Here is a 26,224-nt window from a genome sequence, read left to right as displayed (position 1 = left end):
CAGAAGTATTTTGGAATATGCGCTTTGCAACATGCAATGCAGTGAAATTCAGGATTTATTGGTTTTTACAAAGATACTCCAAGTTAGTTTAAGAGCCTGTAACCAACTGCAAGTTTTGATTTAAATTATATATAAAAGAACCAGGCATGTATTTTTTTCTTCCTTAAGAAAGCAATTCATCTATTACTGCGAGATAGTCCCTTTTGGCTCATATAATGAACAAACTTTCTGGTTTTGTGTGGGAGAAGGATGAGCGGGCTGCAGGGCTGGCAGGCCCAGCAGGTAACCCAAACCTGGCCAGGCCCTCCGATCCCCTCTGCCATTAACTCTCCACCTTGCCCTGATCTGCTTCCGCATCCCTCCTGCTCCAGCGATGCTCTGGCGGATTCCTCCCAGCAGATCCCACTGCCAGGGGCACGTTTTATCCCGAACATCACAGCCACCTGCCCACGACTGTGCTCAATTATCAGTTTTCAAATTAAACCCGGCCCACACAGCTTCCCCCACCACCAACTAACACAAACCCCAAACGCTTGGGCTGCTCCGGCTGCCTTCACTCCTACTTTGTGAACTTGTACAAAGGTATTTTCACACTCTCACAACTACCAAAACAGAGCGATTAAAAACAACTCACTGCCGCGTGCCTCCGAGGCTCGCTCCGCAATACAAGCCTGTATATGTCAAATAACTCCAGAACAGCCCCTCACCCCGCCCCAGAAAATTACTTCACCATGCCAAGAAGAAACGTAAGCTGATCCAAGGCCAAGGTTGGGTACAGAAATGAAAGGTAACGGTATAGATGAGATCACTGTGTTGTGATCTGGTTCCAGGGCCAGCCCGGGGCGGGAACATGGTGTGAGTGAGTGGGAAGGAACATGGCGCAATCCCTATTAACTTTTTAAGTAGGCTGCAAAAGAAGACAAAAAAACATGGGAAAAGGAGAAGCAATTAAACGTTCACGTAACAAAATTGCTCACTTCACTTTCCTTTGTGCGCCGGTTCTGTAACTCTCCTTCCTGAATTTTGGTGAGCTGAACACACCAGTCACTCGGATCTAACTAACGATCCTGTTCCCTGCAAAACACTATCAAATCTACTGCTTTACATACAGGAATGTTTATACCATCTCTACAGCTTAACCCATTTTCGTTTGCCTGTCTTCATTTTTTTTATCAGTGTTTAAAATAAAACAAGAACCGAATTAATCAGACATCAAAGGATCAGCCTTTCCTGCCCTTCAAAATGGCTTTAACCTCAGCGACTCCCCAAGATCACCGTCTCGAAAAACCAAACTCCTACCTACTCCATCAAGTTTGGCTCCTTTTGCAGTTATTTCAGCAAGAACTTGACACACTAAGACTACAATTTTGAATTTTACATGAGGAAGCAGAAAGTGAAGGCTAATCAGTATAAGAAAATATTAAGCACTGTTTCCATGATCTTTACTATCTATAAAGCTGTCAAGCTGGACTAGTAAGAACTCAAGTACGGCTGACTGTGAATTCCTCTCGCACCCCCACTTAAGTATCCGTATTCTTAATATATATATATATTTTTTTTTGTTGTGCTTGTTTTCTGGGAGGTGGAGAAAGGTCTATATCTACAAGGAAGGTCGGGCATTTTCTGCGGTAAGCTGTTTTTAACCGTAGCCTAAGTCACAGACCTTATATAGTGAAGAAGAAGCCAACATATCTGCATCGCTCCTGTGCTCTGTGGGGCTGAACATGGAGGAAAACTTTACATTTAATAATTTTTCAAAATCTATTTAAACGAAATCTGGTGCAGTAGGGAACAGTTCTTTTTACATTGGTTTAAAAATAGATTCTGCTAACTTAGGAGACTGTTTCAGCAAAGTCATTTAGGGAAAAAATCAATGCAAATAATTTTTAATAGAATTAAACAGTGCCCCTACAGAATATAAATTTGCTGGAAAGGCCTCCGACATCTTTGAGTTCAAATCAGCAAATTAATGTTGCTTTAATTTCAGATGTTATTTTTAATATGGCAACAACACGAGTTCTTCAAGTACGCGTCCCTACCATAGGCAGCTCTTAGCAATTAAAACAGGTGAACCTAATGAGATATCCTTTCATTGTGTTTCAACAAAGTATTTCTATCAACCTTGTCCTCACAGTCTTTAGCTCCCTCCAGTGCCATCGAATCAGCAGAACTGTAAAATTGCATTATTCTGACAAAATTAGTGACATCACTAATAAAGAAAATTCAAATTATGTTAATAATTTGAAATGTTAATAAAAACATATTCCCTTAACAACTGGGATCGAACAATCCAGTCAGTAAAAAGAAGAGACAGCCAAAGAACTAGACCTGAAGTAATAATAAAATGATACTATCTGAAGGCCACAAAATGCTTTATAAGCATTATTTATTGGTATTTGCACCAAGCCTTTCAGATGATAAAAGAATTAATACATTAATACTTCATGCTGGTTTCTATAACTTGAAGAAACAGAGCGATGTGCAAAAGCAGCGCAAGCCAAGGTTCAGACAGTTCCTACATTCTTCAGCTTGTGTGTGGCTTGTACAACCTAAACCCTCAGCACCGTGAATACAACTGCACCCTGAAAAACATGCAACGGCATTTTAAACAGAACTGTTAGAGATGGAGCGGGTGGAGATTACACGAGCCCATGGGACAGACCAGGACCTGTGATCCCACGGAGCGGCTGCAGGAACCGGCGATGGCTTTGGGGAGGAATCGGTCCCCGATGGGCCCAGAACACGGGAAGGATGAACCGCAGCTGGGTTTGAGCACGGTGGCGGGCAGCACTTCACCACCTTATTTAAATATGCTTCAAAGGCCTTCAGAGAAATAGTTCACATATTTAACACGCAAGAATATAAACCCAACACTGCAATTTTGCGTACTTAGGTGCCATCCTCACTGAGATTTTTGTTGGGTGTTTTATCAAGTTGGGTTCTTTCACAAACAAGCAGTAACGTTGCCTGTTGTCCCGCTCACAGGACACTCAAATCTTCCATTGCTTTTATGCCAGTGTCACATGTGAGGGAAGCACAGTCAGTGTCTTCTCAGACGAGCCGTCAATACCTGTTTGGGAGCCGACAGCTCAAGCAGCTCCCATTTCAGTTGTGCTTTTCTCACAGCCGTGCTTCCCCCTGCCCTTTCTTTCCTTTGCCTTTATTTTTTTTAATTTTCTTTTTCCAACTTGGAGGAAAAACCAAACCAACAACTCCAGGCCTCTGTTAAACGAGAAACAGAACCTGGCATCTAGTATTAAATGCATCTGCAAAGAGCACATCTCTTGTTCTGAAGCGAGTTATAATGTAAAGTTGCTGGATCATAAAATTTAATACCAGGCATACTTAAAATTCATTTTGAAACAAACAAGTGATATGGAGCTACAACAGCAATTTTATAATTTTAATTTTGAGGACTACAGTGACATTCATCTTTGGTTAATGCGAAAAGCGTCACCCGCAAGTATGTCTTTCTGTGTTCTTTGGCCATATGATAAAATGAAGAAGTCAAGTTTCAGTGCTTTTCTCTCCCTAGTGCACCTCACATTCAGGCAGACAGGAGCAAGAAGTCAAGCTTGACACCCAATTCAAGGGCAAGCAGGAAAGGTGAACACGCTGCTCCTGCAGAAAGCCATCCCCAGGGAGCGGCCGCTTCTCTGACAAAGCACAGCGCTCTTCTGTTCTCACAGAAGTTTAATGCATCAAACAAAAAGAACTGTCAGTCAGCCTGTGTCATGGTTTTGCTCTTTTGCTCTTAAAAGGAAAATCTAATATAGAACCTCCACCTTCTCTTACTCACATGTTGTTCGTGATAACATCAATACATGGTCATCAACTACGGAATATTTTCCCAAACTGTATTTGAATACTTAGTGCTTTTAAGCCTACGCTTCACAGAATACTGTGGCTTTACAAAAGCTCACAAACAGCACTAGTTCAGCAAGTGACATGATATGCCATTTTAGAATCTCTTAAACAAAACACTTTGGCCCTTCTCCCTGCCTTCCCCACTGACCTGCTATAACTTGACTGACTGCATCTCAAAGCAGAATTTTTATCATTATAAAAATGTGAATCCTTTAAATCTCATCGCTCAAACAGGAGAATCACTATAGAAGACCTTGAAATATTAGTAAAAGGTCAAATCATGCAAATGATTGTAAAACAGATGGTAGGATATATCGTATATTTGAAAAACATATTTTGTTTGCAAAATTTATTTTTACTGTGGACTCTTCTAAGCTGCATGCTTCTATGACTGAAGTAACAGAGAATTAAGAACTTATGTGTGCACAGGGAAAGCAAAATCCCTGACAAGGCACAACCTCAGCCTGTTTGCTCTCTGGTTTCGGCACACAGAGGTTTCCTATCGCATTCTCTGACTCAGAGGAGCCGTCAGGTGCTGCAGAACAGGAACAAGACAGGACTGGAGTGAGAGCGGAAACGGGGGGGACGGACCAAGTGGGCGCGAAAGAATCGCTGGGGGAGCGCGCAGGAAAAAGAGGGGAGATTTTGGAAAGACTTCTAAAATCCCTCCTTCTCTAACTAGCTTAAGACAATGCTACAATGAGAAAGTGATAATGCAGCTCTTTCAAACTATCGACTCTTTCTCACAGTCATATAAAACTGTTATAATTAGCTAAACAATTACTAAACGTGTTATTCATAGAATATAACTATTTCAGCATTATAACTGTAAAATAGCTCTATCCTGAAGTTGAACCTTACACTGAGGAGAATACTGAGATCCAGACGGTACCAGAGACAACACACACTCACCCTGCAGTCTCAGCATCCTCACCCGCCTCCGTGGCGGCAGAAGGACCTGGAGACCTGGGCAGGGGTCACATCCAGCCCCATCCCACCCTCTGCCGCGGGTCCCTGCGGCGCCAGGCAGCACCAGAGCCTCAGCCACACCAGCCTTGTGCAGAGAACCCCTGCGCTGAGGTGCGCCGTACCTAACTGCTGAATTCACATTACTGACATGCTCTCTGGAAGCCTTTAGTCCCCCTTTCTCAGCGGATGGGGAGAAGGAGAAAGATCCTGGCCGTTACGGTTGTGAAGCAAGTACAAAACAGTGCAGTGAACTCTACCTGTGCAGGGAGCGTGGAACTAACACAGAGATGGAGAAGAATTTCCTCTCAGCGGGCATTAATTCTGAAACACCAGTGATGTCGGTTCATGCTTTTTTAACTTTCTTACACTGAAAAGAAAGTATCCCAAAGCTATGAATAACAACTCATTTTTGTACAAGTGGGTTGACTCCCACACACATGGACTCAATCACAACGGGCAGCAGAGAACAGGAGGGAAAGAAAAACCCAAGAGAAGAGCCCAAGGTGTGCATTCAAGTTCCAGAAAACCTCCAGATACCACCGGATGACCCAAAGCCATAAGATCTCTGTAGAGGACACACACATCCGGACCATCTCTCTGTCTGCAGAGGGCAGTGTCTCATGTTTGCATTTTAAATGGCTGAAATCTTAAACCTAAATTATTTATTAACAGATTAAAAATTTCTTCGACGTGAAAGGAACATTTGAACAGTGTCAGGAGAAGAACAAGAATAAAACAGCAGTAGGAAAGATGAGAAGAGGTGTAACGAGGTTTTTCTCATCCCCACATGCAGTGGATGTTCCCACACCAACATACATTAAGGGGTTATGAACCCAGCTGGGGCTCTGGCCGCCCTTCCAAAGCTGTGCTCGATACCCAAGTCTATTATTTTGTAAAATGACATAAACCCAGCACTTCTCTTATAGTGTCTTACTGCAAAGCACTGAAGGATGTCCAGCACCCTTCCATGCTGCAGTCCTGGTTGAAATCTGTGCCTAAAACTTAGTGGGCATCTGACATTCACAGCCCACAGCTCTGGGAGTAACTGCAATCCAAAGCTGTGCAGGAGGCACAGAGCAGCCGGGATGGAACCACCGTGACCCAGCTGTAGTCTGGACGGGCTCACCTATTGCTCTGATACCTGTAGCTAGAAACTATGTGATTTAAGAGTGCTGGAGACAATTGCAGGATTTCCATTTGTTCTGCATTACTATAATTAGAGCTTCCGGCTCAGGGTTTACACTAAGAGCAGCAGCAAGGACCGTGAAGTGGGAGAGACTCAGAGCAGATGGGTCAGACGGGAAGAAAGGCTGGAGAGTGACAAAGTGGTGTGTTCTGACACCGCTTACCCTGCATCAGGTGCTTATACATACCCAGTCTATAAGCATTATGAGACCATATGTGAAATACAGCTTTTATCACACTACAGTGTTCTTAACCCCACTTCCTCTACTCAGCAGCAAATTATTAGACTCACCCCAAAAAAGGGTGCCTAACTGCAGCAACTGATAACACAGAAGTTAATAATATGTGAGTACTAAATATAGCCATTCTCTGGGTTAGTTTTTTTCTACATTTTCCAGCCCAGGACCTTTTTGCAGCATCTTTAACACATTACTTGTCCTGTATTGATTGTGATGTTCAAAACCAGTGACAGGTGCAGGGCTCTCCATGTGGCACTTCTCCCTCGCCCCATCCCACTCACATTCAGGTCCTGCAGCTCCAGCTTGTAAAACTACAGCTCCTGCCTTTTATAAATGCACATGCACGGGAAGTCCGAGGAACAGGCTGCCAGCAAACAGATGAGAAACTTTAAAAAGGTCTGAGGTGCTAATCACCCAAAGCTGTACACTGCATCAGAGCCGTACACTGCATCAGAGCCGTACACTGCATCAGAGCCGTACACTGCATCTAAGTACAGGTTTTAAAGGAACATCATCGGAGCACTTGTGCAGATAAGCATATCCTTCATTTGAATTAAAAAAAGATACCCTCCTTCAAATGAACCCACTTCCATTTGAGAGACTATGTTTTATTAACACTCCTAGGATTTTCTGTTTCTTTGCTTAAAGACAATATAATGGGGAAAGATTAAAAAAAAGACAAAAGGCTGATAAAATGTACATTCGGGTCACTGACTGTCTTGATTGTGGCTCCAAACACCAAGCCTTTAAAAAGGAAAAAACAAAACACAAACCACCCAAGCCCACACTGTTCTGCAGAGCTTCCTCCTGTTACCTACATTCGTTTCTACCAGTGTAAGCTGCAGAGATTTCGTGGAGTTACAGTGAAAAGGTGTCCCAGGGAAGAAAAAATATCTTCAGCTAATATCACAATTGAAAAATGCAACTTTTCTAATATAGTACGGATTTCTAAGTAGTAAGTACTCAGGGAAACTGCCATACATTTACATAGACATGTATGTCTCTAACTCTGCAGAATAAAAATCTGTTCCAGCCTCCTGCTTGTCCAGCATTAACCCATGATGATGATTTGTGGTATGGATGTCAGGAATAAATGTGAAAAAGTTCAGAATTTAAAACATAGACTATTTAAATGTGGATATTATAACCCAGTTTGCCCTGTAATCCATACATGTATAAAAGCAGCATAGGCTTGTACAGATTCTGGTAATTACAGAGTTTTGTTTCAAAAAAACACAATGTTTCATACAATATAAACACAGTAATTGTCACTTTATCTTACAATCTACACTGTGATTTCAATTATGCACAAAGGGACTGCTCATGAGAACTGAACTGAGAGGGTAAATTGCACCCCTCATAATAATAGTAACAAACCTGTGTTCATTAGTGGCTGTTTGTTTTTAAAAGGTATTTGTTGAATTATTCCAAACATCTCTTACGGACTGGTGAAAAAAGAAAAATGCACTGGGTGCGGCACTAATCGCTCTTTTGTAAGACCTGTCTGGAGGGAAATCAGTTCCAGATCCTTCACGGCCATGGGACTTTATCAGAAAACCACAGTGCACAATTCTGGCGTAATTAGCAGGACCTTCTTCCATCCAGCCCAGAAGAAAGCTCTGAAACACACACACTGCACATCACTAGGGAAAGTCAGAGCTGGAATGGAGGTACCAGCCCCTGCACACAACAGCAGCAATCCCACCTATTTTTAGTTCACAATTCCAATAAGAAAACAGTTGAGAGCCTAGCGAAAATATCTTGGTGACAAATTTAATGGACTGAACACTGAAGTTACTATTTTTAAATAAAGTTCCTAATTATCTTTCAAAACAAGAAGCAATTAAGCAGCAGTGGAGCTGCAGCTTTCCCAAGTGTCTGGTAAGGCTTGGCTCCAATCTGATTGAAACTGGGAAATGGCTCAACACCTTTCTGATCCTCAAAATTGGTTGAGGGCCAGGCTCCTTTTTATTTTTCTCTCGTTCAGTGAAGCAGTTCTGCTTTGACCTGTCCAGTCCTGCCTTGCCCTGTTTTCCCTCCTTACGAGGGACCTGCCTGCGCGCAGCTGCAAAATGCACACCGAGGAGAAGGTGGAGGGGGAAACAGAAACAGAGCTCGTCACGTCTGCAGAGCTGGAGAACACGAGAAAGAACACCCGGCTCGGTCTGTGAGTCGCGCAGCTCTGAAAGCACCCGGAATCCACGACACGGAGCGTTTCAGTATGTGCACATTTACTGAATGGGCCACATAATCACAATAGAGTGACTTAGAATCTGACACGTTATTCTCCAAATAGACATTTTAGTTACTGGTTCACTCGATAACACACTGTGACAATAATGAGTATACATTATACGTGTAACACAAGTCACATATGATTGCTCCACACTGCATACATACTACATGCCTTATTTTTGAAGTAAACTTTTAACAACTGGGGTACAGAATTAGAGTTAGGATTGAAAATACACAGATAACATAACTTATATCTACATTTTAATGTGACACAGCACAGTCTGGAATGCTCTTTTGGGGAATATATCATCTATGCTGGTAAGACAAGAGAAGAGCTCTAAATCCATCCTCTCACCCCTTCTACAAAACCACTTAATCATGTCAAGATTCTTGATGACATTGTAATACTTCTTGGCATTAATGCCACAAAAGATTGAACAATAATGCACTTAACTCATCTGATTTCATTTAAAACCTCACACTGTCCAAAACCATCCAGGAGTTTTTACAGGTGTGAACTTTTACTTTCTTCTTGAAGAAGAGACGTATCACACCTCCAATTTACAAACGGGGAAGGGAAGTTTTGCTGCAGCCTGGCCTTTGAGAACACAATGTATATGTATGCATCCTAGAGCAGCTCAGCGCGGTGGAGCAGGGGGGAGCAGCGAGTCCTCCCGCAGAAACAGTGAAGCGAAACCTTTCAGGCCCAACCAAGACAAGAACTGAGACTGCACACATCTTAACTGCACAACGTGTCCTTCGGAGCACACGTACTGACAGGCAGAGCTAAGGAAAAGACCACAATAAAACCACAATCGGTGGACTCACACAAGACCAGTTCACTCAAGACTGAATTTGATTGAAGAATATCCATAGAGCGGGCAGACACTAACATAAGAAGATTGCCTTGCCAGGTACGAAGCTTCAAGATGCATAACTTCGCAACGCTGTCCCTGACTTTATAACATCAAAAATAATTAAAATCTGAGACGCCTCAATAGCAAAAGTAGCGGACAGTTTATTCCAGACACAGCCTTCAGCAGCTTTGCGAGTATTACCAACATTGGCAATACTTGAACAAAAACTTAACACAATTGGTGGGGATTTTGCATGTCTATTGCTATTTGCATTTATTTCTAAAAAATAACTAGGCTTCAGTTGTGCTTTGTTTGCTATTTTGGTTTGGGTTTTGTTTGTTTAATTGTAAAAAACACACCTCTCGCCAAAGATCATACAGCACTACCCAGCCACCTGAACCGGGCTGGATGCTCCCTGGGCAGAGCACCCGCAGCTCCTTCCCTCCCCGGCCTTGCTAAGCCAGCCCTTGCTAAGCCAGCCCTTGCTAAGCCAGCCCTTGCTGGCTCTTCCGTAGGGCTGCAGTTCACTTGAGCCCTTTGGGGGAAGGGGAACCTTGCTGAGTACCCAAGGTACTTCACAGCCTTCAATTTACTGGGCAGCCGACACATTTCAAGTGTAAATCACCATCCAGGCACTGAAAGCCCTTAACTCAATAATGAATATGCTACAATTTAGCCTTATTGGTGGATACCCTTCTGAGATTTAACTAGTGTACCACAATACAAATATAGTAAACACAGAATTAAATTTAACTCTAACAACTGATTTTAATGTGCTTCAGGTACAAAAATCAATGTGTAAGGTATCACAGAGCAATCAATCGGCTCAAAAATGGTATTTCAAATCACAATCTGTATCAATGACATCCTGCCTACAAAACTATTCTTAATCACACATAAAATTAGCTAGCAATTTATTTCAGTTTATTTAGGGATTAGTCACCTACTATAAAAAAATAATACTGAAAGAAGACTTAAATTCAGCTTCAGCTTGATGAACCTGTTAACCTAGTATGAGCTTAATCTATTTTTTCATTTTTGGCCTGCGTCTCCTGAAGCAAGGATTTTATGACCATGTTCTCTGCATGCAAGCACGTGGTCTCAATAAACTTTTGAGCCTGCTGCTAAATTTATAGCAAATGTATTGCTGACATCTTTGTCAGGGGTCTCTCAAAAATAATCCATTCAGCAACACCTGTGAACGCAGGCAAGCACCCAGACGAAAGAAATTTAAACTTAAGCCCCCAGTGAAGGAAAAGCTTCAGTGTTTTATCAACCAGTGGAGTTCACAGCAGAGGAAAAGGAGAGAACATGCCAGTCAATGGCATGGAGTGCTCCCTCTCCCTGGGACCGGCAGGGATGTATCTGCACTGGCTCAGCCCAAGGAACGACCAGGAATCAAACCTGGCGCTTTTCCATTGTACCACCAAAGCACCAGCCTCATTTCATCCATGTATCAGAAATTTTCTGTTGCCTCCCATCTTTTGGAATACTGTTGCTCTTAATTCCTTTTCTAAAGCAAGTCTTTAACGAGGTTTTACAATATCATTTTAGGTTTTAGCTTGATAAAAGTATTCTCCTAATTGTCATACACTAATCTTGAAACGTTCACAGATCACAGAATGTCAGGGGTTGAAGGGCCCTGGAAAGCTCATCCAGTGCAATCCCCCCATGGAGCAGGAACACCCAGAGGAGGTTACACAGGAAGGTGTCCAGGCGGGTTGGAATGTCTGCACAGAAGGAGACTCCACAACCCCCCTGGGCAGCCTGGGCCAGGCTCTGCCACCCTCACCGGGAACAAGTTTCTTCTCATATTGAAGTGGAACCTTTTGTGTTCCAGTTTGTACCCACTGCCCCTTGCCGGATCACTGGTTGTCACCGAGAAGAGCCTGGCTCCATCCTCCTGACACTCACAAAAGCCAGACGATTTAAGGATTGCTGTGTACAAAATAGTTTATTTTCCTGGTTCAAATTTTCTTAAAGTATGTGTATTTTTTCAGAACTGAGATTACAGGGGAAGGTTTGTTGCACTATCCCTACCATGAAAAAGTACAGGGTGTTCAAAAAGATGGACCCAACTTCAAAGCAAATCAAATTGGGTCCATCTTCTTGAAACACCCTATATATTCTGTGCTTAGTAAAAATAAATACAGAAAAAAAGGGCAATACCACAGTACAGGGAAGGCAAGGCAATGAATCTCGAGCTTTAAGCAGTCACGTAGCTCCACCAATTGTCTTCCTGTCCTTGTCAAATGTTGGGCCTGTCTTGCAGTAAATGCACCACTTGTGTGTTTAGCAGCTTTGCACTAGTAGCCCGATACAGCGGTTACTGGAGTTGTGAGACTCCCTCACCCCAGGAACGCGTGGCACCATTTAAAGGACGAAAGGCTGCTCACAGAACACCCAGGAGTTTCATGCAAACAGCGATATTTGGGACACCTGTTGCTAACAAATTTACTCACAGTAGAACTCCATCTGCTCTAGGAGAGTTCCTATAAGGATGAATCTGGGCTATTGAATTTTTCTTAATCTTCACAATTATGAAAGAAAACCAGGATTGTGTAGCAATGCTACGTTACTGGCTGCGTTTAATGATCTTGTGTAACAATGCAACACGCTAATCTCTTCAATAAATTATTCTGTGTCAAGTCTATAACAACAATGATTAATCGCTCCAAAGGGACTGCACACCTAGTCAGGGCCTTGCATGCACGCACAAAATCTTGTTTACTAATATATTATTTGTTTGAAAAATTTTATGAAGTCTCAAAACTTAACAAGTAACCACAATTGTCCACAAAAAGCAACGCTACACATCTCTTTGAAGCAACTGACCTGAGCCCATCCTCAAAACATGTCTTTGAATCAATGACCATATGGAAAGGATTTCAAAATCCATCTTGATGGAAAGTTGGAAACACAACTTTTCAAGGTGGCAGCTCATTAACCGATTTGCATAACTAACCCCAGATATGTTTAACCTCAGGTACACATGTGTATAAATCCCAGAGTTCCCTGCAGAACCAGCACTTTGCTGGTAGGTCCCTCATTCTCCTTCACTTACAAACTCTTACCAATATGATCTTCACAGCAATTCTTCCAAAAGCCTCAGCAAACAAAAGATGCTTCTTCATATATTTCTAGCATATTCTCTCACACAATTAATTCCGCAACAAAAGCTCTGAGGACGGGAAAAGGAAAAAGTAGGAAGGAACTGGTGAACCTGCTGCCATTAAAATGCAGAAATTAGTAAAAGTTTAAGTAATGGCAAGTTTTGGCTTATATTCCATCTCCTGTTGTATTGCATTTCAATTCTTCACCTTCACCCACAAAAAAATACCACTGCATTTGAATGTGTATGTTTGCCACAAAAACCAGAGCAGAAGCCTGGGCAGGTATCAGAATGTGGTGACTAACAAGTCCAGATACTACAGAACCAAAAAGACTTGAAAGCAACTACAAAAATATGCATCTGACTTTGGCTTTTAAAACCCTCATTTTATTTTCTCTTTTTGAAACAGAAATCTCAGGGCTTATGCACTCTTTGTCATTTATCTTTATTGTTTCTTAAAATGGTTAAAATCATTTGGTGATGCAGCATGTTCTTTATCAAACAAAACAGTTTGCCATTTTTACCACTAGTAACAAGGAATCTGTTATTCTCTGTAGTGAATTATTTTTAAGTCTGTGTTAACGAGCTGTATGGGTATAGCCAAACCAACAAGAAATCGGGCTATGGAACAACTTTGTCTGCAGAATTCTGAACTGTAGCCAAGTACTTTTAGTACAGAACAAACTTACGAAGCTGCATCATTCTTAGATTTATACAGCAGTAGTTACTCATACATTCACATTCTTTGATAACATCAACTTTGGTTTTAAAGCAGACTATTAAAGTAAAATATTAGCTCAGAGATACATCCCAAGCAAACTACCCACTAGACTCACCACAGTACTCTTCACTGGCTCACTAAAACATCAATATGCTTTTTATTTAGTCCTGCCTTCATGGCACTGTCTTCATCTCCTTTTGCCATGCCAAATGAAACAGCTGTCAGAGGAAAACAGCAATCTGCTGAACAGATCATGCGGAGTCGACTCATGATCAGAGCACATTCACTATTTTATGGACAAATTTTATTTAAATAAAACGTTAACACTCATGCCAAAGTTTCAAAAATACTCCTGAGCAAGCATGTACCTAACCTTAGCAAATTTTCTGCATGTGGATTTGTTACTGAAAGAAATAGCTGTGGTAGAAAGCAAATGCTCCATTTGCACATGAAAGCAAATGCAACACATTCAGTAATGAACATCCATTTCCCCTAAATCAGGGATCCCTGACATTTGCACTTGGGTTTGTCCTGAACTCTCGCAGCTATTAGCAAGTGACACAATCTAAAAGGACACGTGTGATTATTTGAGTGCAGGACTGGCTCAAGATACAGGGGAAAACGTTCCAACCCAGCTTTTTGACGCTCTTCAGATCAGGTCAGCTCCGCCGTCAGCTGAAGGTAAATCCCTCCTATTTACAACTGGACATGGAAAGGAAGTTGCAACTGCAGCCGAAGGCCAGAAAGGAGCTGACACATGAACAGATGTGTGGAACAAAGGAGAACCACAAGCGGGAAGCGATCGAGGGCAGCGGGTGCAGGGGGTACAAGTGCCAGAGCGAGGGAAAGCGGAGACAGAATTGGGATTCCCAGAGCAAACAGTCAAACCGTTTTACAGTAATTCAGAGTGATGTGGTGGGCACTGCACAGACCTCAAAAGCCTGTGGTGTGGCTTCTTAAATTAGTCACTTTTTGGACTTGTTAAAGGTCTTTCTGCCATTATGGCTCATCACCTTTTTCACTTATCAGTGCTCCTAATTCATAAGACTCAAGCAAGCTTTTCCACTACAACTTTTGTTTTATCTTGCTTCATACTGGGATGTAATTCATTTCAAAGACAGAGGAGTTTATCTGAGGTTAAGTGTAGCTTGAAATTACGAATTTATGATTAGCTGTGACAACAGTGGGAACATGTGTTGGATTCATAATCCATTTATTGGCTAAATTTAGGTAATCTGGTTTTCACAGCACTTGCCAGCAGGCACATCCCTGCTCTTGACGGTCAGCAGGAAGGGCAGACACACTGCGTATTCAGGTGTAATTCAGCTGCCTATAGATTTGGACTCATTTTCTTGGTAGTGACTTCACTAAAGTCATGCAAAGACAGGAGTCACTGCGCTTCCCATCATCCACAGCAACCTACTTCTGCACCTAACACCCCATTGGACTGCAGAGAAAATATAACCTGGGCTATACTTTTTTAAACTGAAATTTAATCTTGTTTAAAACATGAACTTCTATTCCCTCAGGCTGAAGACGACCAGGGAGAAGACCCTAATTCAGTTATCTCTGAGTGTTTGGGAATAAAGTACAGTGGGTTTTATAATCAAGACTAAGGATTAGAAGTCAGATGATCTGGGTCTATTCCTTGGTTTGTCAAAGAATTCACGCAGCAGTAGGCAAGTGCATCAGTTTTAGATCAGCAAAAGGGGACATGAAGATTTTTCTTCCTCATGGGAATGGTTAACAATATAATTGTTAGTGTCCGTAAGAAGCTCGTGTATGCCGGGAATATAGGCCAGGGAAATTCCTGTCCTGTTGAATGTCAGTACACAGACGTAGCTCACAGAGCTGGAGGAGACCAGGGCAACTACTCTGCCAAAATCACCTCGCGTGGAAAGAAAGTAAAAAGAAAAGACTAACAGTAGTACCACGGATAAGTCAGCCACTATTTAAAAAGGTGAGACTTTGAGCAAATGCACTTTACTGCATGTTCCATGAAGAGAACTTCGTCCTGAAGTGAAATCAACATGGAAGAAAAATCAGTAAGTGCTCAGAGTGGAGCTCTTAATTGCTCTCTACAAGTCAGCAAATCCAGAAATAAAACACACCATAAATCTTAATAAAAATATAAAGCATTTACAACCCATAACAAATTAGAAATTAAAAAAAACAGCATATCCACATGTGCTGATCCTTCAGCAGCCCTGCGCAGCGGTCGGCTAATAGCTGCACTCCCCTCCTTTCTTTGATAAGTGTTTTAAAAACAAACATCTTTAAAGACACTCCTCATAAAGCCCTGCCGGAGCAGCCTGGCACAGCTTTAAGCTCTCAGGGTGGCTCTGCTGGTGCTGGAAGCTGAGAAACGTGACCCAGCGCCCAAGCAGCCCCTGCAGAGCTCCCTCCCTCCCGAAATGGCAGAAGAGCGGGTGGCAGGAAATAGCGTGAGAACGGGCTCCCCGCGCCGCTTCCAGCCCTTCCTGAGCGCAGGGGCTGGGAAACGGCCTGCAAGGACCAGCTCTGACATTATTTCCTTTTCCACCCCAGCTGAAACCAGGAAGCGCCAGCGAGGAGATACGCAGAGAAAGCATGGCGTGAAATGAAGCGCAAAGTCAAACCTGTGGCCAAGGAGCCTAACTAAGCCGAGACCAGCTAAAGCAAAAATTCAAGTATTTGTTGAGCACAGCCTAATATAAGCAAGTCTAGAAAACACACTAGGAGGCTTTGCTTTTGCCCCTCTGCCTTGCTCTGGTGAGACCCCCCTGCAGTGCTGGGCCAGCCCTGGAGTCCTCAGCACAGGACACACATGGACCTGCCGGAGATGGTCAGGGGAGCCACAAACACATAATCGGTGGGATGGAAAAACTCTGCTACAAGGGAAGGCTGAGAGACTTGAGGATCTTCAGCCTGGACAAGACAAGGCTCCAGCGAGACCTTACTGCAGCCTTTAAGTATTTTAAAAGGGCTGATAAGAAAGATGTGACAAACTTTTTAGCAGGGCCTGTTGTGAGAGGACAAGGGGTGATGGTTTTAAACTAAAATAGGGGAGATTCAGGCCAGACAAGAGGAAGAAATGTTTTACACTGAGGGTGGTGAGAGCCTGGCCCAGGTTGGCCAGAGAGGTGGTGGATGAACCATCCCTGGAGACATCCCAGGCCAGGCTGGACGGGGCTCTGAGCAACCTGAGCTGGTGAAGATGTCCCTGCTATGGCAGGGGTGGCACTGGGGGAGCTGGGAAGGTCCCTTCAACTCAAACTGTTCTGTGATTCTATGATTCTAATCCAATGGTTATGGACATCAAAGCAATTTTCGTCAGGACATCCCCAGACTTCAGCTCAGACCTTACAGGACAGGGCTGGCATCCTTCATGCCCTTGTGCCACAAACAGCACATTCGTATGGGAAAGATTCTACTTACTCTGGTTTATCTGATACGTATTTGTGAGGCTTTAAGAACAGATCTTTTCAAATGAAAACTGAGGTAGAAGTATTAGCAACAACAGTACTTCAAGAGATCTTGTTTATATTTGACAGAAGGCGTATATTTGACAAACAGGTCTTGGCACATTATAGTGGAAATGGCTCCTATATTCTCAATATTAAGTAATACATTCTGAATAAATGCAATCCTGTGCCTTCAGGGAAGAAACATGAAGGATGGTAAATAATTTATTTATCACCGTTTGGGGTTTTCTATATTCTAGACACATCTGCGTTCTTCCATTTATTATTAGCCAGAGCATGGAGCTTCAGGACCAATGTTCATCCTTTGCTGTACACATCCCCACGTGATGCAGAGCCACGAAACGTGGTCTCCTCTTAGACAGCACTCCCTCCTCACGGCTAAAACACATTCCTCTCAGAGAGAAACTGGTGACAAAACCTCACAGCCCATGTTGTTCTAAAAACAGAATTGAAACTAATTACTTAGTAAGTCCAGTTAAGAAAAGGGAAACAAGCTCCTTTCCTTTCTCTGCCTCTCAAGACTGTCAGATATGCCCGTGCAGGAAGTTCAGTAAAGCTCACGATGAGCAGAGGCAGCTACTCTTTCAAAATGAACAGGGTTCCTCTGACGTGACATTTTCATTTAGGCAGAGAGGTTGAGGATAAAGGACGGGGAACCAGAAGGGCTCTCCAGCAGCTGAGGTTACTGCCTGGGCCTCCCGGCTTCACACCTCCAAAGATCACAACTTCAGTTACACGGAGACTCAGGTCATCTTTCTGAGCCAATGCAACCAGGAACTTGGTGGAGCAAGGATAAAAGCATGTATTAATGGTAAATTCTTATGGGCAGAAAAATGGCAGCAAGTCAGCAGGAAGTATTGCAGCTAAAGTTACTGCTCAGGAGCAGGTGAAAAACACAATTGCCAGACTCCTGAAATATCTACTTTTAAGGTAGGTAGATGTGACACATGAGGCTGAGAAATATATTAGTTCCCACTTTTCTGGGAAAGGACAGGAAGCAAAGCAGCAGCATCCTCTGCCCCACTCTGTCCCTCTCTGAGAGCTCCCGACGCATCCGCGCGTTCCCCTCTTTGCTCAGCACAAACTGTCAGAGCTGACGCTCCATCTCCCCATCTCCTTTCTTTTCAAGACGCTCCAGCATCCTGCAGCTACGCCATACAGTCCTGAACTCTGGCAGCACCTTCTGCTGGACTGGAGCTAAGCTGCCTACACCGAGAACAGTTTTAACCAAGAAAAGCACAACTGTAAAAGCAGCAATGTCGAATAGAAGGGCAGTAGGTGAGTCCCCAGTACTCCACCATCCCACCACTGACAAAAGGTGGAAAGGTAGAAATAAGAGGAGGGAAGGACTGGTGCTGCAATGCCCCACTGCCCAAGGACCAGCCCACAGCTCCTCAAGAAGCTCCGCACACGTTTCCTGCAGGTTTGGCAGAAACAGAAGCGAATTTCATTTTGGTATTAACATCTCTGAAAGCCAAACAAACGCCTGTACGATATACGTTCTCACTGTTCCCTGCTAAAAGATAGACAAAAATGATTTTAAACATTTGGCAGAATCTCCTTGCAAAGCTTCCTATATATAAATAACCCTGTCACTTTCCAAGAGTGAAAATAACTTTTCTTAGAGAATGCAGAATGTTAAATGAGCCCATACCAAGACAAACTTTACACCAAGCAATTCACACTTCAACAAATGACAGTTTAAAAAAATTAAAGCTGTTACAAACAACTATAAGAAGGTTTTTTTGTGTGAAAAAGAAACATTGTTTAGAATTCTAAAGTAATTCACCAAACAAAGAATCCATTAATATTTAAGAACTGATTCAACTTTCAACAGCAAGAAGGGATTTTTGGAAGCTGGACTGATTCTGAAAAAGACACTTTCCTGCCTTCCATTTTAAGCACGTCTTTCTTGTTTTAAACTGGGACTCCAAAAGGGGAAAGTGTTTAGAAGCCAGGACTCCTCTCTGAAAGAACGGACAACTCTAACACAGTTTGTTCTGCTTTCTCTTCTAACTTCTATTAGCCCTAATGACAGCAGCTTGCACATTCAAATTCAAATAGTCTTCACCTGATAAATCTCAGCTACCATTTATATTTTGCCTTTGCCACATGTTTTTAGAGTGTGCTCGCCAGGTTAATTTCAAGCTCCCAGCTGTCAGATCTTACGGGCAGTAATTTTTGTCAGGTCTCTTGAAAATTTGCTATGATAAAAAAAAGCTCAGAATTTCAAAGTGATGTTACCACCAAGGAAACATTTTACCATGAAAAACTCTCACTTTGCATATTCTGTTACTCAAAACAACGCCAATGCGCAAGTAAAAATGCCAGAAAGGACAAGAACTACCCACACTATCAACTGGAAAACTCCTTCTGCAAGAAAACAACGCCATATTCTTTACTATCAATTTGAATAAATATTAGAATTATGAAATAATTTTAGAAGGAGACTGTAATGGTATCTTAGAAAAAAGATCTGTAATTTGTCAGCAATGCACAAGGTTTATTTTTGGCTCCCCAGCCCATGATGTAGAATTCAGTGTTCCACTAGGTGGAGCAGGACAGTAAAACCACCCCCTTGCTCACCCAATGAAAAGTCAATCCCAGCCATCAGGGCTGATAAGAACTTCAGTTTTCTTCTGTGCATTCAGGGCTGAACAAAATTTGTTCCTCTTCCAAAAAAGGGCAACGCAAAACCCACTTGGTGCTTAATATTTACTTCTTCCCGTCAGAGAAGTTGACTATTAACAAACGGTAACCAGAAACAGAGAACCAAACACTACCAGAAACAAAACTAGTTTTTTTCTATTTCTATCAGCTTTACACTAGAAAGACAAAATTTACTGGAGAGTTGACAGAAAACGAAAATCTTGTTTCTATTTTGCAGCAACGGGACTGGCAAAAAAATCCATGCCAAATGATCAAACATTAGTCACCTAATGCAAGAGACATTGCTCCACATCAAACAAATTCACACTAGAAACAATGGCAAAACTTCAAAGGGGCTCCGAAAGACCTGGAGCTGGGCAGGTCACAGTAAAATTATCTCCCTGCTCTCTTTTCAAACAGAGCTATTAATAATTGTTGATTTACCCTTAAGTCTAACTAAGCAAACAAAAAATAAAGAACCTTACAATTTTTATTTCATCAAATGTTCTTTTAAGAGACAAAGTAGCAGACAACGAACTGCAGTTGCCCATCATTACGTGAAATGAGAAACCTGCATTTTCTTGACCATTAAACGTAATTTCAGCTTCCCCAAAAGAAGTGGAGAGAGTATAAACTAATAAAGAACAGTTTTAACCATTAACATTTCAAATTGAAGTCCTGCGATCCTTGAGTATACACAACAAGAATACCAGGAATGCTCTCAGTTATCACAAACATCTTGCTGTAAAAAACATTCTGAGCTGTACATAGTATATATGTGATAAATAACTGCAAACATGCAGCAGTCTCTCCTGACAATACCAATTATCACAGTGGTATAAAGAGCGGAAGAGAATGAATCATTCAGTGGTATGTGCAGCAAGGCACATAAGAACCCTGGTGAGTGCTCCCGGGCTGCTGCCCATCTCTGCCTTCACATTAATAAACCGCACTAAAAACAAAAGCTACAATCACAAAACTTGTTTCACACCAATGTACTTTCCAACTTACTAAAACTTGCTGTAGTATCTGAAGCTGCATTAAGGTGTCAGGCTGTAGTAAGAGTATTTGAAGACATCTGCAAGGTTTTCACCCTGGATAATATCGTCTAACTGAATGCCAACTTTTCCTGCCTCTCTGAATAGCTGATTAACAGGAATCCACTATGGAGCATCCACTCCTTTTCCAAGGTAAGGAAAAGCAAGCAGCAGTACCATTCAAATCACTGTCCTTAACGCTCGATGCCAACATTTGCGTATCACCATCCGTATGGAGCAGAACACAACCAATACTCACTACTGCGCGCAGTCGATCAGCTGGTACTCGTTAGATCTCTCGTAGCAGGCTTTCACACCTTCGTCTTGCCAAAGTGTTTTTGTATGTTCATAAAACTCCTGAAAGAGCAAAAATAGTATTAGCAAAATGGGTTATTTATGAAGAGAACTGGTCAATGGTCACATATCGTTACCACCACAACGAAGGGTAAATGGTAGCATTATTAACAAAAAACTTCAAGCGTGTTTTAGAACCCAACTACAAGCTCCGTTGGCTTTTTTTGTTGTTATCTTCAATTTAGGATTTTGTAACGCTTGAAGAAATGCTTCTCGATCATTTTGATCAAGTCCAACTATATACTGAAAACTGGAAAGAAGGGTTAACTTTTCACTAATGATAATTCTGTTGGCATAACCCATACCATTTGGTAGCATCTGGTCTTTAACTCACATTTCACTGTATATTGGCTGCCAAGATTTTTTGGCTGTCAAGGGTTTTTTTTTTATTCTTCAATGAAACACTACTCCTCGGGAATTTTTACATAAAGGTACCAAATGCTGAGTAGCTTTTACTTGACCTTCCATGTTAGTCAGGACCTTTGGGGACTATATCAACATCAGTATCTTTCTTAACTCTGTATCACTTAAAGTACTTGCAGAATTTATTCTTTTGTCATATAAAAGGATAACGAACTACAGAAGAAATACAGTGATACAAAGCTAGATAACTCAAAATACTTGCTTCATCCTGCATTAAAGTCAACAAATAACTATGCAAACATAAGTTTACAGAAAATGCAATAGAACAGAAAGGTTCTTCATCACCTACAAATGTACAACTGAAGTCAAAAGAGTTGGTGTCTTAATGACAAAGTCACTGCCTAGTAAAATCACCACAAAAAATGAGACACCAAAGTCCTTCCTCACTACTCTTTCTCACTATGACCATGATATTCTGTTAGACAAGCGATATCAGCCAATTATTTCACACAGTTTATGAACTCCTTCATACCTAGTGGCAAGCCATTTGGAGCAGTTTTTGCAATCAGACTCTTAAATGGGATGAAAGTAAATCCAGTTCCTGGCGCTAACACAAACACTTTGATAATAAAAAGCCCAGGATTTAGTTTAACAGAACCATGCCACATTGTTCAGAAGAGTCCTCCCTGTGTTTTAAGGGCAGTTCTTGACTTCCAAGAAAATATGTGGATTATAATAAAGAGATAATGATCAATGTTTGTACCTTATTATTCAATATATTCATCAATGATTTGGACGAGGGAATAGAGTGCACTATCAGCAGGTTTGCTGATGACACGAAGCTGGGAGGAGTGGCTGACACACCAGAGGCTGTGCTGCCATCAGAGACCTGGGCAGGCTGGAGAGCTGGGCAGGAAAATGTAATGAAATATAACAAGGGAAAGTGCAGAGTGTTGTATCTGGGTAGGAACAACCCCAGGTTCCAGTATAAGTTGGGGAACGACCTATTAGAGAGCAGCGTAGAGGAAAGGGACCTGTGGGTCCTGGTGGACAACAGGATGACCATGAGCCAGCACTGGGCCCTTGTGGCCAGGAAGGCAAATGGTACCTGGGGTGTATTAGTAGGTCGAGAGAGGTTCTCCTGCCCCTCTGCTCTGCCCTGGTGACACCACATCTGGAATATTGTGTCCAGTTGTGGCCCCTCAGTTCCAGCAGGACAGGGAACTGCTGCAGAGAGTCCAGCGCAGGGCAACTAAGATGTTGAAGGGAGTGGAGCATCTCCCGTGTGAGGAAAGGCTGAGGGAGCTGGGGCTCTTTAGCTTGGAGGAGACTGAGGGGTGACCTCACTAGTGTTTACAGATATATAAAGGGTGAGTGTCAGGAGGATGGAGCCAGGCTCCATTGGTGACAACCAATGACAGGAGAAGGGGTAATGGGTTCAAACTGGAACACAAAAGGTTCCACTTAAATTTGAGAAGAAACTTGTTCCCGGTGAGGGTGGCAGAGCCTGGCCCAGGCTGCCCAGGGAGGTTGTGGAGTCTCCTTCTGTGCAGACATTCCAACCCGCCTGGACACCTTCCTGTGTAACCTCATCTGGGTGTTCCTGCTCCATGGGGGGATTGCACTGGATGAGCTTTCCAGGTCCCTTCAATCTCTGACATTCTGGGATTCTGTGACTCTGTGAATTAGCAATAAAATGCTTATAATACTCTCTTTATGTCTGCCCTGCTAATCTGAACTATAACCAGTAATACCCATGCAATCCTTTCAATATGGTTATTAACTGTCCGTGTGGAATGGAAAAGGAATTTCAGTTCACATTCTTTGAACTTTCTATTGACATGTCAAAATCAGGACCTACAACAAGTCACCAGTAATAGATTATTATACTAACACACAGTGGGGGTTTGGGGGCGGGTTTTTATTGTGTTTCTTTGGTCTTTTTTGTTGTTTAGGATTTTTTTTTAACTGAACTACACTACTTGTGATAGCCACACATGAGGTCTTTAATTAATAAAAAACCTTTTGTCCTCAGGCTACCTCAAATACATCTTCACGTATTTTGGGACTAATGCTGCCCCAGTTTACACATCTGTAAACTAGGAAGGTGTTCACCAAAGAAAAACTGGAGCCAGGCTTCCAGAGTTCTACTCTTGCTTTATTGGAAGCTTACTCACACTAGTAACTGATTTTGAAATTAAGACATAGTAGCTACTTGGAAAAAAACAGATTTTCCCTTCCAATACACCTACACTAACCACAATTCTGAAATAATATTTAAGAGAAAGAATAACATAAGAAATCCTCAGCATCCCATTTGAGTCATGGAATGTAGCCTGGGGCTGCTCTCAGGGAAGGCAAGTAAAACCACAAGATTTGTTACGTATTGAGGCAAAACAGGGTCTTCAGAGGCCACTAGAAAAATCAAGTCGGCAACAGGTTTGTTTCTCTTTTTTTTTTTTCCAGTTAAATAGGTCTAATTTGTATGAGATCTCTAAAAATAATGAGTTAGGAAACAAATTAACCAAAAGTAGCAGGCAAATTTCCTGAAAATAAATAACCAGAAAACTAGTCCTTACATGTCTGGCTCTTGTTTCCGTAACACTGAATCATTTGCTGGCACATTTAATATAATAGACTCTACAGCGGCATCAACACAGGTTTCTCTTGCACTATAAAATGGAACTCCTAATAAAACAGCTAAAATAAGCAAATAACATGACCTAACAATTTGCTTTGAGATGACATTCCACAATAAATAGGATTTAAATGCTAGGTTCCAAACAATCCATCGTATTTGTGAAGTATGATCACATTATCCATTCTTGCCTAATGCATACTTAAAAATGGAAAAACCTCAGATAACTGAAGTTCCAAGGACCGTGACTTGCTGATGGTGAGGAAGCCTCATGTGTCATCACACCATAACGCCACTAGACTTAAAAACTCCTATTTATGTGAAAAGAAATGTACTTCAGTATTAACATTTTATTTATTAGATGACACTTTCTCCACCTGCAGAAAGTTTCTCAATACAATGCGTCAACAGGCAACATTTGTAAATCGCTTGTAATCAGTTCCAGAAATCTGTGCAGACCCCTAGAGAAAAAACCCATCAGCAAAAATCATCAAGTTAAAGGGATGCTTGAAAAACAGCACTTTGATCCAGAAAGAACTTACTGACCCAATTCTGGATTAGAACAGGCGTGATGCACAGTGAAATCAGGTTAAAAAATCTACTTGTATTAGAAAATTCCAACAAATTGAATAAATGGTGGATGGCAAACTAGTTTTATTAAAAGGCAAACCAGACAAAGTGTTAAAGAACTTGGAGGTTGAGTGGTTTGGTTGTTAAAAAATATAATCCTCAAGGGACAAACTCCAGGCCTGGGAAAAAATAAGGAACCAAGATCAGCTTTTGAAAGGCATTCTGAAAGGATAAAGTATTAGCAGAAAATGAAAGAGGAAAACTGGCCATGCTACCTACAAGGTTTTGTTCCCTCCAGATACAGAAATACTCAGGAGACTTTAAAAAAATATGTTTATGAAGAAATGTTTCACGGGCATTAGGATGCTGGCAGGGGAAAACACTGGCACAGTCCTTGCCACTGCGACACCATGTTCACAGGAACCTCAGCATGAACACGCAACATTACCTTTTCTTTGTAAAATATAATATAGGTGCATCTATCATTAGAACAGCATATTTACTAATTCCAGCAAAAGTCAATGCTGTTGAAAAACAACAACTTACCTACACAAAGGTGTGCACGATCATTACACAACGCTGTGGTTAAAACTGGGATTCAATTCCTGGGCAAAGTTCACTGTCCCGTTTCATACTAAGAGTTTTAAATAGGTCATCCACTTACAAACCCAGCGATTAAAGGTCAAACCAAACCAGCTTCTAACTGTACAACTGCATCTTGGAGAACATTTGCTTCCTGAGGTGCTCAGCTTTTATAAATAACATTAACCATGGGTTTCAAACCCCTTTACAAACCTACTCTGCAAGGTGGGGGTACATGGACTTTCCCTTCATTACAGGCAGTCCTGGATTCCACTAACGAACTGTATGTGAACAGGACACAGTCCCAGGGCAGCACCGGGCATTCCAAGAGAAACAACACAAGTTGATTTTCTCCTTCCAGGAGGGGTAAATCCATGACAAATTTATCTATTTTTCATTGCTCATATCTGAAATCAAGTTATTAACACTGACTGTAAGGCCACTCAGTGAAGGAAACCAATGGCATCTTGTCACTCTCCCTGTGTTTGGGCAGGGATACCAGAATGTGTTAAATTTGTCAAATCGGACAGTTTAATAAGCCACTTACTTGAATAGGGAAACATCTGCATTCCTAATGGTGTGAACAAGTGTTAATTATTGCCTGCTATTTTAGGGAAAACATGCCGATGATATCACAAAGGAAACACATACCTACAAATAGTTGAAGATATTCTACTGGCATGTGTCCAGAGCTGAATACAAAACTCTTTGGGAGAGCCCAGAGTACTCAGCACTTCCCATAACGAGTCAGACGTATTTTCAGCAAGGTTCAGTCTCATTATCAATAGTTTTGCATGCTTAGAAAAGAAGAACGATGCTGAAAGATCTGGGCTTTCCACCTATGGTGTCTTCACGTTTCCAGCAGCACCAATTAAACTGGATGTGACCCCAAGAAATGGGCAATGGGAAAGGAATTTTATTTAAGAAATTCCTGTGAAGTCTGAACTTTCATTTTTCCCCTTTGTTAAGAGTTCCAAAACGCCACAGTATTTGAGAAACGTTCCAACACACAATTCCATATCCATAATCCACACGTAAAAAGAGAAAAGAGCATTCCACAGAACCAAAATGCAAAATAGATCACAATATTTTTCACTTTTTTCTTTTTAGCTATTTCCATGCTTATAAAAGCCCATCCTTTACTCATTAGATGTAAATTAAAATACCCAAGTCGTGATTTTTTTTAGAAGCATGTTTACCATCTCATTTCCAAGTCTTATTATGTTACAGAATTTTTAAGCCCAAAGGCACTTCTTTGTTGTACACCCAAAAAGCACATCCAGAGGGCAACGAGCACACTGACATGATGCTCAGTCTCTTCTCAAGCCACTGCAACACCAGGCAGGCTCACAGAGAACACTTTATTTCATCTATGCGTACAC

General features: G+C 41.9%; 1 protein-coding gene across 4 annotated transcripts in view; it reads right to left on the bottom strand.

Annotated features, from left to right (window-relative positions):
* GNAS (GNAS complex locus) overlaps positions 1-26,224 on the bottom strand; it is an 85,858-nt gene that overhangs the window by 15,057 nt on the left and 44,577 nt on the right. For all 4 annotated transcript variants that reach the window (XM_080354406.1, XM_080354407.1, XM_080354408.1 and 1 more), the window contains exon 5: positions 20,595-20,692. In XM_080354406.1, the coding sequence (XP_080210532.1) occupies positions 20,595-20,692 (98 nt within the window). The remainder of the gene's footprint in view (positions 1-20,594; positions 20,693-26,224) is intronic.

This window comes from Nesoenas mayeri (assembly GCF_963082525.1).
Source record: "Nesoenas mayeri genome assembly, chromosome: 16".
Lineage (NCBI taxonomy): Eukaryota > Metazoa > Chordata > Aves > Columbiformes > Columbidae > Nesoenas > Nesoenas mayeri.
The sequence above is the reverse complement of the archived record's forward strand: the minus strand, read 5'-3'. Positions and strand labels throughout refer to the sequence as shown.